Here is a 14,940-nt window from a genome sequence, read left to right on the forward strand (position 1 = left end):
AGCTAGCCCGTGATGGTTTTCACTGAGTCATGCTTCAGATGAAATTACACAAAGAATATAAGTGTCTTTCAGCTAAAGAAACACTCAAATAACTTAACACACAGATGTGACAATCGTTCTCATTTTCTATTGCCGTTGACGTTTCTCTCATCCTACTTTCTGGAACTAGCCCTTAGTGCCAGATTGAAATTCCCTGAAATTTGTATCACCGCCGCCAGCTGCCCATGTTTCCTTTCCCAAAATGTATTTCTGATAAATGCAAGGAGGAAAAAAATCCAGGCATTTTCTGTTATCTACTTATTCCTTTTAAAATCCATCGGCTGGTCAACCTTGAATATTGCTCACAATCATATTTCAGCGATTGATTGATTTCTTACATTTGACATGTGAGGGCCCCTTCCTGTCTCTACTCAAGCTGGGGGAGAGAGAAAGGCGGATGATCTTCGCCCACCAAAGTGGGAGGGGCCACGGCAGAAAACCATGAAGACCAGGGCCTCCACCCATCACCTCTGTCTTCCTGGGAAGTGCAACCGACTTTCTGTGACTTTATTCAAATGCCCATGGCCTTGTCAGGTGTCGCTGGGTGGTGGGATGGTTCCTGAGCTTGACCACTAGTCCGCCCAGAGGCCCCTCAGAGAAAGGCCCGGTGAGCTACTGCTAAACCATCGGCTATTGAAAACCCTCGGCATGGTTGGACGGTGGCACGAAGGGCGTCACCATGCGTCGGACTCGATTCCAGGGCTACGCGATGTTGGTGGACAATAGATTCAGTACTACTCCTACTTCCTGTCTGTTCATTCACCCACGCAGCATTGAAATGCTGTTTCCTCATTGCTTATGATCTTTGATGTTTATGGTGGTTCTGTGATCGATCTGTGGTCTGCTCCTCTTCTAAACTGTGAGCTCTACTAGGGCCAGGACGGGAGCTGTGTTTCTCTCGATTGCCTTCCTTCCACCCTGCCCTCTGCCTGGGACGTCCCTGGCACTCAAACGATACGTACACAGAGAAGGAGTGAATCACTCAAACTCTCAGCGTTGTCCTTGGTGGGACAGCTGAGCTGTGGCATGGTTGTCGGTGAGTTACTTCACCTCGGGGTTGGGAAGACTGTCTTTGTTTTGTATTGCTGCTGCAACCCATGACCACAAACCCAGTGACTGCAAACCACGCTTGTCATCTTACCGAGCCTCACTGGTATGGTAGCTGCCCTGAGCGGATCCTGTCGCATACAATGGTACGTGTGACAGAGAACTGCCCTGGCTCCTGTGCCATCTTCACAAGCGTAGTGATGTTTGAACCCATTGTTACTGTGTCCCGCCATCTCGTTGAGCATCTTCCTCTTTTATACTGACTTTCTATTTTACCAAGGGGAGCCCTGCTGGTATCGTGGATTCAAGTTGGGTTGTGATCTACAAGGTTACTAGTTCAAAACCACCAGCTGCTCCTCAGAAGAAAGATGGGACTTTCTACTCCCATGAGCAGAGTCTCAGAAACTCACCAGGACTATTCTATCACATCCTATAGGGTCACCATGAGTCAGCATGGGCTTGATGGTAGTTATTTGAGCTTTTGAGTTTCACAAGTATGATGCCCTACCTGATCCCATATCCAAATAAGATAGTCCACACCTCACCATCGTTACTTCTAGAGACTTCTGCATTCCTGGACGTGTGGTCCCTCCCTCTGTGTTTGCAATGTATCACACCAACCCCCGCTTCCATTGTCACATCTCCTAGTCTTTCTCTGACCCTCTGCCACCCTCTGAGGTGGACCTTTGGGATTACATTGGGCCCACTGAAATAATCCAGGATCATTCTTCCATTGCAAGACCCTTAAATCAGTCACACCTGTAAAATCCACTTTGCCCTGTAAAGTAGCACCTTTCTGGGGATGAAGACACGAATATCTTTGGGGGATGATTGACCTGCCTATTATGCACCGAACTTGTGGTCCGGCGTGACAGACAGAATGTAAATTGACTTCTTTGGGTCACTTTCTTCAGCACAGAGGATGGTGAGCTCTTGTCTCGGATACAGTGAACACATCTCTGTACCTACCTAGGAAGTTACTTTAATGTGCTAAGGAGAGCAGAGCTGGGCTTGCTTACGGACGTGTAGAAAAGGCCAAAGAAAATGTTTTAGGGGATGAATTTCTGGTAAGGAGCCCTGGTGGCAGAGTAGTGAAGAGCTCAGCTGCTGTCTAAAACCAGGGGTTGAATCTGTGAGCTACTCCAGGAAAGAGCTGGAAGTCTGCTTCTGTCGAGATCCTGCTGATGAGGTAATCAATCCTCTGTCCCGTGGACTCCCTATGAGCCAACCCAACTCAACGGGACTGAACAACCACAGTCGGATACAACTGCCTACCCCCACCCCCACCCCCAGCCAAAAGTTCTGAGGGTCTCATATTCAACGTTTTATGGCAGTACCTCCCCCGCCTTTATAAATTCTTAGAAAGGCTACAAGGATGTAGCACTTGGCTTTGGGTGAGTCAGGGAAGGGGGATGAAACATGGGGACCACACCTCACAGACATATCTGCTGTTCCCAGTCCATGAACAAGAACGTGGGTCTGGGTGAGACAAGGTTGGACCTGAGCATATAGACCCAAGGCAGGTAACCTGGACACGAGTTACAGTCACTTCAACCAGGAAGAAAGGGGCCTATCGAGTGAAGACTAATTCCACAAGTATTAATCAGTGGTTCTTGTGGGCTAGGTCGTGTCCTAGGAGCTGTGAGGAAGTGGAATGTGGTTCCTGCTACTTGTGGTTGTGTACGAGAGACAAACAAAGAGCTGGTAAGTGGAAACAGAAACTGGGTCTCTTCCAGGCAACTCCAGAAATGCTGGGAAGCTCCGCTAAGGCAGCCCTCGTGTTTGGGTCTGAAGGCTCACAGGCTCTTCTACCCAAATCAGACCATTCTTCCTCATCGGGTTGGGTGGGGCTGTTCACGCCGGGCCAGTGGAACACTAGGCGAGAGGACTGGTCATATGGTGTTTCCTCTCCCTGGCCATAAGAATGAGCCATCTCTGGAGCAGAAGGACAGAGAAGCCCCAAGGAGCTTGGAAGAGCACACTCAAGATCACCTCAGAGACGGTGACAAGGAGACTCGAAGGAGCAGTGCCAAGACTGAGGGGTACCTTCTCCTCGTCTGGCCTGAGACCGCAGAACTGGGGGACAGAGTGACAGGCTGGCTTCCTGGCCCCTTGACGAAAAGGCCAAGGGACCATTTAGCAGTGGGGAGACTGAGGACTGGAGAGAGACTTAGCTACCATACGGCAGAGAGCCTGAGAGTACTTGGCTGCTGGCTGAGGACCCCAAGGACTGTATCCATACTGTTCGATGATCCTGACACATGGTCATCTGTCGACTTCCTAGTGAGCCCTTTCCTAATGGGGAATCGGGTCTGAGCTCTGCGTGACCGTTACAACACATTCCTGGACCCAGCCTGGATGTAGAGTGGTGGGGAGGAATGGTTGGTGCCCGAATAGGTAAAGAAGGATGGCCCACAGAGGCTTGTCTGGCCCCTCCAACAGGGAAGCCAAGCCAAGGAGGGCCGATACGGTCATTGATTACAGTACCCAAATGCCTACCACAGGATCTTTACTTCCCCAGCAATGTTTTGGTGGGAGGGGTAAGAAAAATATAGGTTTCATAAACCCAGATCTATTCCGTTTAAGGAACTGTCCCTTCATGTGAAAATGGCTCCTTCTAGTAATCCTAGAATGTTCTCAGAGGGAGAACAGTGATTGCTTTTTTACATGGCTCCAATGGGCACAGTAACAGTGATCAACCGTCCCTCCTCAGATAGTACACATGGTTAACACGCTTGGCTGCCAGCTGCAAGGGTGAAAGGTTGAGCGCACCCAGGGGTGCCTTGGCGGGGAGGTCTGGTGCTCTGTTTTGGGAGAATCAACCTTTGAAAACTCCATAAACACGTTCCTTTATTGAGAACTCCCTGGAGCACAGTTCTACCCCGGGAACTGGAATCAACTTGAGGGACACTGGTGAACCCTATGATTGTCCTTCAAATGTGGGGAGGAAATATCAAGCTATGAAACCTTAGAAGCTACCATAAAGGCTAGGGGAGGGCCATGTGGGCCCCCAAAGCTGTTGGGGATCCCTGCGTGGTTTCTAGGAAAGGCTTTCTTGGGACCCCCGGTTCCTGTTCCGTCTCAAACGCCAGAGCTGTGCTCCCTCAGTGGTCACCTCATGAGATTGCTTTAGCAGTGGCGAGCGAGGACAGAGAGGGACAGACCACGGCCAGAGGTCCTTGCTTAGCCTTGATTCCTCGGGGAGCCTCAGTCCGAGGCCTCTGAGAGATTGCCCCGTGGGCCTTTCATTTTCATGTATTTAAAACAAAACAAAACAACCCCCCACTCCCATGAAGTCAGTTCTGATTTATTAAAGTATATCTCAAAATATAAAAGGAATAAAAACCCCAACAACTCGGAAAGGGATCCCTTTGTTTTTTCTCACGGGAAAGAACTCTCGGCCGTGTCTGGGACTGAATGAAGCTCGGCTAACGAGTTCACCCTGGTAAAACACTGACATTCCCCCAGACATACTAATTAAGGTGCTTTTTGTCCTTTCTGTTGGTTTTAGCTTTGAAGATACCATGAGAACGGTATGCTGGGAAACAGAGGCGCCAAGGTTGGAGGAAATGATAGCCGTTCCACTTGGCAATCCGCCTCACACTTGAATGGCCTCGGGTGGAGAGTGGGCGCCCCACTATTTGCCTGGCCCCCATGTCTAGATGGTAACGCACTGCCCTGAGTTGAATGCTCTCCCGTTGTCTCGTGCGGTGCACAACCTCCGGCGGGAAGCCGCGGCTGGGGCGCCTTGACAAACAGACAGGAGCGTGGGCTCTGCATTGGTGTCGCCGGGCTGTGTAACCAAGGGCCACGCTTCTCTCCGTTCTGGAGCCCAGGAGTCCCAGTTGCAAGGGCAGGCTCCTGTTGAAGCCTCTAGAGGAGAATTTTGCCTTGTCCGTTCCTAGCTACTGGTGGTTGCTGGCAATCCGTGGGATCGCTTGGTTTGTAACGACCTCATCCCAGCTCTGTCCTCGCCATGCGGTGTTCTATCTCGGTCTCTTCGTCTGGTGAGGACATCATTGCATTTGGGAGCTGCCCGAATCTAGTGTAACCCTAGGAACGAATTAGATCGGCAAAGGACCTCTTTCCAAATAATTCATTCTGAAGCTCCAGGTGGATATGGATTTTGGGGGAAAGAGACACACACCACTCAACCCAGGTCAGACCCCTGAGACATGTTTTCTTGTGTATACATTCTGCAATGATTCTATTTGTCAACCCACTTAGATTCTCTATTAGGCAAGAATGATTTCTTTCCCTTTTATAAAAATAACGATTGAGATAATGAAATTGAGTAGCCACTCTAACCTACTCCATCTGTAATGGAAATGATGGTTTTGAGCGCCCTTGGGAGGTAGGCCCACCCCACTTGGGCTGCCTGGTCGAGGAAGGCGTCATGGGGATTTCCTCCAGCATTCAGATGGAGCACCGCATCTGCAGGACACCAGGTGGCTTTGTAGCAGGACGGTACCGTTGGGTAGAGACCTCACCACTTCTGCCAGGTCTGAGGCCCTCCACGACTGGCTTTCTCCTCCCTTTCAGAGTACACGGTCATTAATGAAGCTTGCCCCGGAGCCGAGTGGAACATCATGTGCCGTGAGTGCTGTGAATACGACCAGATCGAGTGCGTCTGCCCCGGGAAGAAGGAGGTCGTGGGTTACACCATCCCCTGCTGCCGGAACGAGGAGAACGAGTGTGACTCCTGCCTGATTCACCCAGGTGAGTGGCCGATGGGAGCCTGCAGGTTGTCCTCCTGCTGACTCAGCAATGACGGGGCACACAGGCTGAGCTCAGATGGCTTGAAAAACAAACACATCAGACTCACTGCCATCAAGAAGATTCTGACTCACAGGCGGCTAAAGGCTTGCAGTCTCTAGGCAGGAAACCACCAGGGGATTGTGGTCCCGTGGTTACTAAAGGTGACACCACGTAGCTCGTTCGAACTACATGCAAAGGAATTCCGGGCACCTTTTCAGTGGTAGACTTATAAAGCTGGGGAGGTGGCCAATCATGGGTTTAACAAACATAGATGGAAGCGCTGTGGTGCACCCTGTCAGGCCCTGTGAATACAGTGATTGAAAAGGGCAGGTTCCCAGCACTCCCAGCACTTACAGGGTGGTAGGGGAGATGAAGAGATGACCATATAGCTACAGTACAGCAAGAACTGGGGTAGAAAATGTATAAGGGACTATGGGAACTCCACTGCAGTTGGAGGTAAGTGGAGGGAAAGACCGGGGAGACTGATGAGACGAGGTGATGTGTGTGGTGAAGCTGGAGGCAGCAAACTGAAAGAGGTGGAGGAGACGCAGCAGAAAGGACAGCCAGAAGGGGGAGCATGTGCCAAGGCACTGTGGCAAGAGAAAGCATGATGTTGAGGGAGTTGCAAGTAGCTCCGTTTGGCTGATGATGTGAGGTGTGCATGCATGCATGTTAGTGTGTGACTGGATTCAGAGAGACATCTGAAGAAGGCAACAGTGGCCGGATGCTGAAGGGTTTTATAAGCTGTGCTCTGAAGATTGGACTGTATCCTGAAGATATGTTAATGAAACTGAAGCTTTTTCCTTCCTTATCAGCAGTATTGAGAAGTTATAAGACTAGACACAGGAGAGGAATGGTGGGGACCTTAATGAAGACAGAGGAGGGACTCGGAGGGACTTGGAAGTTATTCAAGGGAGCAGAATGGCCAACACATGGTGTTGTGGTGGGATTTGGGTAGATGTGGAAGGAGAGGGGTGGGAAGAGGAGGCAAGGAGGCTTCTCTGGTTTCTGGGTTGGACATTAGGGAGGTGGTCTCTGTCATGTGAGGATGTCTTTGGAGGAGATGAGGCCTCCTCAGGTTGCCTTACTCATTCTTTGTCTGCACACCAGTCTGAGCCCCATCCAGCCCACCTGTGTTAGGCAGATTCTCTAGAGAAATGAGACTAGGACACTTATGATTATATATGTATATATAAATATATATATACACACATATGTATATACATACACATATATATAGGTTTATACAGCAAGAAGGAATATTACAGCTAATTAGTCCACCCAGCAGTACAGAGGGTTCAGTTCAACTCCCTTCTGTGGAACAGTTAATATTCTGGAAGTCCTTCAATTCACATGGGCTGTCAGGTCCAAGGTCAAGGAAGCAGACAGCAGAGTCCTCCTGGGGCAAGCAGAGTCTGCCCACAGGCAGCAAGCAGCAGGGTGGGTCACCAACAGTCAGTAGCTCAAGAGCTTAGCAAAGCAGCCCTGGATGGGATGTTGAACACAAGCAATGCAAGGTGACAGAATCCACCTGCCTCAAGCTCAAGTGATGCACGCACCATCAATTGGCGAAGTAGATCTCGAAGGAGCCTCAAGTTCTAGCGACATGATCCACAGGCTGGCCTGGCCCACAGGTGGTGTAGCTCAGAGGATGAGGCAGAGAACCAGCTACCGCAGCAGCATGAATGCTCCAGCACACTCTAATCACCAGAGAGCAAGAGCGATGGGGTTGGCTCCTCGCAGAGCCATTATCTCTTGGCTCTCCAATCAAATTGCAACAGGATTGATTCCACATGTTCCTATTGGCCAGGTTGGCACAATTATCATGGAACCTCACCAGGTTACTCTTTTTAACAATTGCAGATTTGAGGACCTCCCTGCAGTGCCTGTTTGGTGGTAGTCATTGTGGGTTGTCGACCTTGTATTAAAGAAGATGCTTCCAATGTGATTAGCAATTTATTAAACCTTTTGACACTTTCACACTTTCTGCCTTACACATCAGACCTATTCTCTCCTAGGATGGGTCAAAAGAAAGACAATGAGTCTTTCAAATACACCTTCCTTAGCCTCAAAGGATGCCAAAGGCATACTTTGGGAAAATGTCCCACATCAGTATTCTCCCCTGTTTTCAAACCACAGAAACCTTCTTTCTTTCAGGGGAAGCTCTTGAAAATGAAACAAATCGGGGTTCAAGTGTACCAGGGATACCTCACACCATCGGAAAGCAAAACTGAGCTTGAAAGCTTCGTGTCCTCGGGATAACCTTGACACATTGAATCTTCGGAAGGAAATCTACTGCCCAAATTCCCTGATGGGTGGATATGGTTGTTAGGGAAACAGTTGACTCATTCTCCCAGACTTTCCCAGGAAATACTGATTGCTACGGCAGGGGCTGTTGACCAGAGACCCTTTGCTGTGGTATGGAAGTCTTCCAGCGACTTGCGGTACATTCAAGAGCTGGCCGGTTGCTGGTGGAACTAGCGTGGGGCTCGGGTTTTCTGCCAGGCACTTTTGACAGGCACGACAACTCTGTCGGTAGTACAGCCTAGTGTGGGAGGCACACAACATTTGTGGTCCCCCTGAGGGATGAAAGTGGTAGTCAGGGGGCCCCATCAACTGTTCAGTTAAGAAATGCAGGCTAAAACCTTAAGAAAAAAAATTTTTTTTTTAATTTCAGGATAGTGAGTTGATGCCCTGTAGCAGTTGCCATGGCGATCTGTGGACTTTGCGTGTGCAAGTCTGTGTGAGCACAAGGCAATGTTCATTTTAACACACACATTGCCCCGTGTTAGGACAATGGGGCGCCCTTCGTCTTAGCCTCAATTGTCATTGTGATATGATCACACTCTTCTATTTGTTTTTCCTTAATTTCTTACCCAGAACCCTAGTGGTGCAGTGGGTTACACACTGGGCTGCTAACGGCAGGTCGGCAGTTTGAAACCACCAGCCCCTGTGCTGGAGAAAGATGAGGCTTTCTAGTCCTGTAAAGAGATACAATCCCAGAAACCCACAGGAGCAGTTCGACCCTGCCCCACAGCGTCACAATGAGTCGGAATAAACTCAAGGGCAGTGAGTGAGAGTGGGCACTCCGCTACCGGGCTACCGGTGTGTGCCATCTCAGGTGTCAGTGCGAGCTCTCTCCAGGCATGCCACCATCGGCTCTTCGTCTACATTCCCTGCTCCACATGTGCAGTCAGCCATTTCTCCCAGGTATCCTGGTTTTAAACCTCAGTCTGAGCTTTAAACAAGCTCCTGGTGACAGGACTGCCATTAGAACTAGTTGTTTTGTTTGACTGTTTTTTAGTGTGTGTGAGACCATGATAGATGTATTTTTAGACAATGAAAAAATCCTAAATGTATGCTGATAGTCCAATCCAAACACACCCTTACAAAACCGCATACTTCTTTAAGGTGATATTTGTATCTCATTTCTCTCATGCTGAAAAACCTGTGCCCCCATAATAACCTAATCATGTATTTGCTTTATTCCATAATAGTATATTTTATCATAATAGAATTGTGCAAAATAACAATACCACGATTAGCACTGACCACAAGACCATAGACTGAAGGTGCGATTCATTTGCGATGATATCTGATCTTAGCATAGATCCCCTGGCTCTGTACAATCAAAACATGATGTTTTAGATTGTGTGATGTTGTGCCACCTACTTTACCACATGGGTTTATGGGGTCAGTGTTCTGTATTGCAAAATACATGCAAAGTTACCTGTATTTCCTAGGTCTTTGCCCTTCTTGCACAAAAGACAGCATCCCATGAACACTCGTAGACACCTTGGTGCTTTCCCTTAGCAACCTGAGCAGGAGATCGGTCGTTCCATATCAATATGTAGCCGTCTTCTACATTTCTTGTCACAGTTGCATATATCTTTGTCATGCACATTATTTGGGAGATGTCTGGGTGGGTGGAAGTCTTTGGCTATTCTAAGCAGTACTACAGTGAATACTAGGGAGCCCTGGTGAGGCAGTGCACTGGGATCCCAACTGCAAAGTTACACATTCAAATCCACGAGCTGCTCTGCAGGAGAAAACCAGTGCTCTCTGCTCCTAGCAAGATTTATAGTCTCGGAGACCCAGAGGGGCAGTTCTCCTGTGACTTTGCTCACCGGTGCACACTCTTCTCTGTGTTTTCACACTCACACCAACCCTGCGTCCCCCAAGCCTTGCAACAGAATTCACATCAACATGTTTGGATTTTGTCAAATGCCCCAGATAAGAAATGACATCTCAGTAGAGTTTTCGTTTGTAGTCTCCCCGGATAGAGGGCAATCTTCTCGGGTGGTAGTCATGTTTACATGAGCATCAAGGTGTGGAAGGGCAGGTGCAAGGATTGTGGATGTACTGTCTAGAAGTGTCTGGTGCATGGTCAACACAGCAGGGACCCCTCCCTGGCCCAATGTTGCCACATGATTTCTCTGTGTTCTCAGTTGTGTAGCTCTGAACTTGGTCTTTTGGTCCTTCTCCCAATTCTGTAAGCAGTCTAGTGTCATTTTAACATAGCCGCGTTCATCTTAATCCCCGGCGTGGCTCTGTGGCTTGTATGAGGGGTCTTGATGGTGTTTGTGCTGAGAGATAAATTGGCAAGGCCTTCGAGGGCGGTTCCTAAGTTAACTCCTGTCACAGTGACACCAAACCCAACCCACTGCTATCCAGTCCGTTCTGACTCATTGTGCCCCTCCGAAGGGTTTCTGGGACTTGTTCATCTTTGCAGAAACAGATACCTCATCTTTCTTCTGCAGAGACACTGGTAGGTTTGAACTGCTGACCTTGCAGTAAGCAATTGGACACCTAACACAGAGGACCACCAAGAGGGCAAATTGCCAAGTGGGGAGGATGACTTTTAGAAGCATTGGGGAGACTAGGGTTGGTGCATCTCACTGTCCCACGCCACCGTGGGTCTCCGTCCTTATCAAACCACACAGCAGCCTTGGCCATGCAGGCTGTCAATTTTCATCAAGGAGTAATGGGGGATAAATATGGTTATGGATGCTGAAGTGATATGAATACTAACAATAAATTGCTTTATAAAATCTTCCTGCAGTGAATTGCATTATTAGTATCTGAGTGGAAGCCGATTTTGACTTTTGTCTTTCATTTTCTTTAAGTCCTACTTCATTCTCCAAAAACAATGATTGGCCAAGTGAAGGACAATGAATTACTTGATACAAACTCTCTAGCCGTAGTCTTTGTAGGACTATGCAATGATGAGGTGCCTGTGGCCCATCAAAGGTAATTGGATAGCTTGCTAACAATGTAAATAAGAGAGCCCCCTTGCGAGGTGGGACCTTGAAAACGAGGTGTCTGGAACCCTACCAAGCGGCTTGGTCAGATTTAGCATTCCCCTACGCCTAAAACGAGCCATCCCAGAGGTGGAAAGGAAGACCTCCCTGCCGTCAAGAAAGAAGAGCCAGAAGTGGAGTGTATCCTTTGGACCTGAAAGTCCTGTGCTGAGCTTCCTTGATCGAGGAGGCAGAGTTCAGCACCAGACATGATGAGATGGCAGGAAGGAATGCCGGAGGAGCAGCAGAGGGAGCAGGCTGGCAGGAGCTGGAGCAGTGGAAGTCCTGGCCCACAGAGCAAGAAAGGTGATGCTGGGGGAGTAGATTGCCTTGGAGTACTTAAGGGGGAGGGAGGGGGGCAGAGGAAAGCTAGATTGGCTAATAAAAGAGTAGAGCTGGGAGTCTTCCTGCAGAAAGGAGTGCCTTAGGGCATTTATCAGCACAGCTAAAAAGCTTTGTAAAGAAGGGTCTGACCAAGAGAGGTTAAGGCATGGGCATGGCTGGAGGCACTGCAAAGAAGATGCCATCCTGATCAAAGAACTGTAACCTGAGCATTCCTGAACCCAAACTGTGAGCTTTTACTACCTAGTGAACTCAGCGACTGTGAACATTGCCTGTGCATTCTCGTGGCCGTTCGGATGAATGATTTAACCCAGCAGAGAAGCCGAATGCTGTGACCCTAGTGTCAGAAAGAGTTTTAAAACGTTGGAAGGTCGAGGCAGCCCTGACCTCCTCTGTATAGGAATCAGCCTCTAGCGCATGGTCACGGTGATTCTCCTCTCCCTCTTTATGAAGCTGGAGGGAATCCGCTGCTGCCTCCATGCCATTCTCGCATGAAGTTCACAAATACTCATGATCACAATGCTGACTAAAGCAGAGACCCTAACAGAATCAGAGACTAGCAAAACACTGGCCAGAAGGCGAGCAGTCGTGCCTGCTTGCAGGGTGTGCAGGCAAAACCACGTGACTGAAGGCATCATTGTAATTGGGCAATGATGAGAGCTGCATGGAGCGCTTTACAGGGTCCCAAAGACAAGCAGGCCAGCGTCTTAGCCTCATACGTACATTAATTAATACTTGTCAGCCAGGCTTGGGAAAAACAATTTTGTTGTTATAGCTAAACACAGGGATATGTTTATTAAGAAGTAGGACATTTCTGCTGAAACACCACACCCCCCAAAAAAGAAAGAAAACTGTTTCTCTTCTGGCACAGAGTGAGTGAGCTAGAACATGGTCCTGGGCCCCGTACCTGGGTTCCTTCCACACTCCCACGCTGACGTCCTGTCTGTACGTCCTAGAGGTGATCTGTCCACTTGGCGTCCTCCCAACATCACATAGCCACGTAGAAGGCTGCCCGCAAGGCTTGGTAGTGATCATCCTCCCTACACCAAACTCATGCATTCATTTGGGCGAGTACGGTACGTTGTGTATACTATTTACCCATCCGCTCGTTAGCTCACTTGACAGTTCCTCGCTGCTCTAGAAATCAAATCTGGCATCCATTGAGCATGCTTGTCTGTGTTGTCACCCTAGCTCCAAGCCCCTCCTTTCTTCCCTGTAGGAGCCATAAGTGATCGCTTTCTCACAGTCATGAGCTTGAACCTGCCATCCTTGAGGGGGCCTTGGGGAGGTAGAATTATGGATCTCTGCACAGAGGAAAGGATGGCATATGAGAGTCATGGGAACAAAGCTGAGAAATTCTAGCATCTTTGTTGTTGTTGTTTTAATCATTATATTGGGGGCTCGTACAACTCTTCTCACAATCCATCCATGCATCCATCCATTGTGTCAATGATGATGGCACCAAATGTACAAATGTGCTTGACACAATGGAGAAATCTAGTAGCTATGATAACTTTTGGTTGGATAAATGAAGGCTTTAGATGACAAGGAAAGTCCCAAATCCATTTAGAGAGCTCCCCCCTCCCCTCTCCCCCCCTCCCCGCCCGCACACAAGGATTCAGCCGCCATGCTTTCCATTTGTTTCCATTTCTTACCCATTTTTTAACTTATTCTACTTATTATTTTTATTATGCCTTTTGGATTGAGGTTTTTAAAAATGTTTTATTTTGTTGTTGTTGGAATCTTTTTTTGTATGGTTTTCTTTATGCAAAACTCAGGATAGATATATACAGATATATATAAATATATATAAACTAGATGAATAGTTTCTTTGAGTTATAAATAAATAAAAACAAGCAAATAAGTTTAAAATGTTAAAAAGGGAGAGAGAGAGAAGGCTCACAGCCTTAAGAACTTGCCGTATTCCTTACTCTTCAGATCTAACCGCGGGGCTGGTGGCCATTGAAAGAGGAAAGTCGAACTGAGAGGACTGAGATCCTGCTGTGACAGACCAGTTAGTTTCAGACAGACAAGTAAGAATACTTTCTCAGTTACGGCAGGGGACGTTCGAGTACGACAGGGAGCTAATCCTAACAGACACAATAATTGGAAAAAAGGCCTAAAATGGATTGTGAGGCGAAATGCACAACTCTTTTAAATATATTTAAACCATTAAGTTATAAAAAAATGAATGAATAACTGAATAATATTTTGAAATGCTGGAACTCTTCAATCACAGACTCGGACCCAAAGTGATGGCGTAAATGGAAGCATCAGCACTTGTCATCTCATCTTGTGATGTTCAAGCAGAAGATCAATGCGTCTGGTTTAGGGCCAAGGGATAACACAGGCCAACACACATCTTGGCGCGTCAAGTGTTAGGCTTTTTCTGGATATAGTTGGCCTGCTGATTGCCACAATAGCGCAAGCTTTCGCCTAGCAGCTCTGGTTTTTGAGACACAGAGCATATGCCTTTACCACCCTTCCCCCTACTTGCCCATAAAAAAGCAGGCTAGTTTAATGTAGTGCTAGCTAGCAGGAAATAAAGGAGGTGCATGTTGGCTTTATTTAAAGTAGTGTGTGTTGTACCAAATATTTAGGTCAAGTTATACTTCACGTGGTCTCCTTTGATCCAAAGATATACAGTGAACCCTCGCCACTTCGCGCTTCGACTTCCGCGGCTTCACTCTATCGCGGTTTTTGCGTAACAGCGCATGCTCTGTCATTACTGCCACTGATTGGCTCATACTGTACATGCTTGATGCCATAAATAATATAATAAATGATAAATGATAATTGTAATGTCCAAAATGTTTTACTTTATTTTTCCTTTTTCGTTTAATAAATTGGGTAATACGAGTGTAATGGTGACTAAAGGGTGTTTTTTCATGTCCTCTATGCTCTAACTATGAAAATATTTGATTTAAAAATAAGGAATCCTACTTCGTGGAATTTCATTTATCACGGTAGGGTCTAGAACCGATTAACCGTGATAAACGAGGGTTCACTGTATTTGAACAGTGTAAGTTACATGAACTTGGAGTTTTCTCCCAGTATCACTTGGCTTTTCTTCGAAGTGAATAGCAGGCCATTCCAATTTGTTATCTTAAAAAGGGGCCAGTTCCCATACAATACATAAAGAGCCCTGACGAGTAGTGGGTTATGTGTTTGACTGCTCACCACAAGTTCGGCTCTTCGAGCCCACCAGCAGCTCTGCAAGAGAACGGTGAGCCTCCCTGCTCCACGAAGATTCACCACCTCAGGACCCAGGAGAAACTCAAGTCTGTCTTACAGGGTCACCCTGAGTCATAATCGACTGATGGGTAATAAGCCGAGTACAACAGAGAGCCAAAGGATCTGAAACCCAAAATGGATCTGTCGCGCCTTCAAGCTCCTTAACTAAACGTAAAATGTTCCAGCCTTGTTTTAAGATGGCACAACGTCGGTAGCTGTG

At 47.7% G+C, this 14,940-nt stretch overlaps 1 protein-coding gene across 1 annotated transcript in view; it reads left to right on the forward strand.

The window, feature by feature from the left end:
- PAMR1 (peptidase domain containing associated with muscle regeneration 1) overlaps window positions 1-14,940 on the forward strand; it is a 97,510-nt gene that overhangs the window by 18,498 nt on the left and 64,072 nt on the right. The window contains exon 2 of the mRNA XM_045291007.1: window positions 5,629-5,805. Within this exon, the coding sequence (XP_045146942.1) occupies window positions 5,676-5,805 (130 nt within the window). The 5' untranslated portion in view covers window positions 5,629-5,675. The remainder of the gene's footprint in view (window positions 1-5,628; window positions 5,806-14,940) is intronic.

The sequence above is a fragment of the Echinops telfairi genome, unplaced genomic scaffold, assembly GCF_000313985.2.
Source record: "Echinops telfairi isolate 266 unplaced genomic scaffold, ASM31398v2 ScPeMD7_60;HRSCAF=208, whole genome shotgun sequence".
Classification (NCBI taxonomy): Eukaryota; Metazoa; Chordata; class Mammalia; order Afrosoricida; family Tenrecidae; genus Echinops; species Echinops telfairi.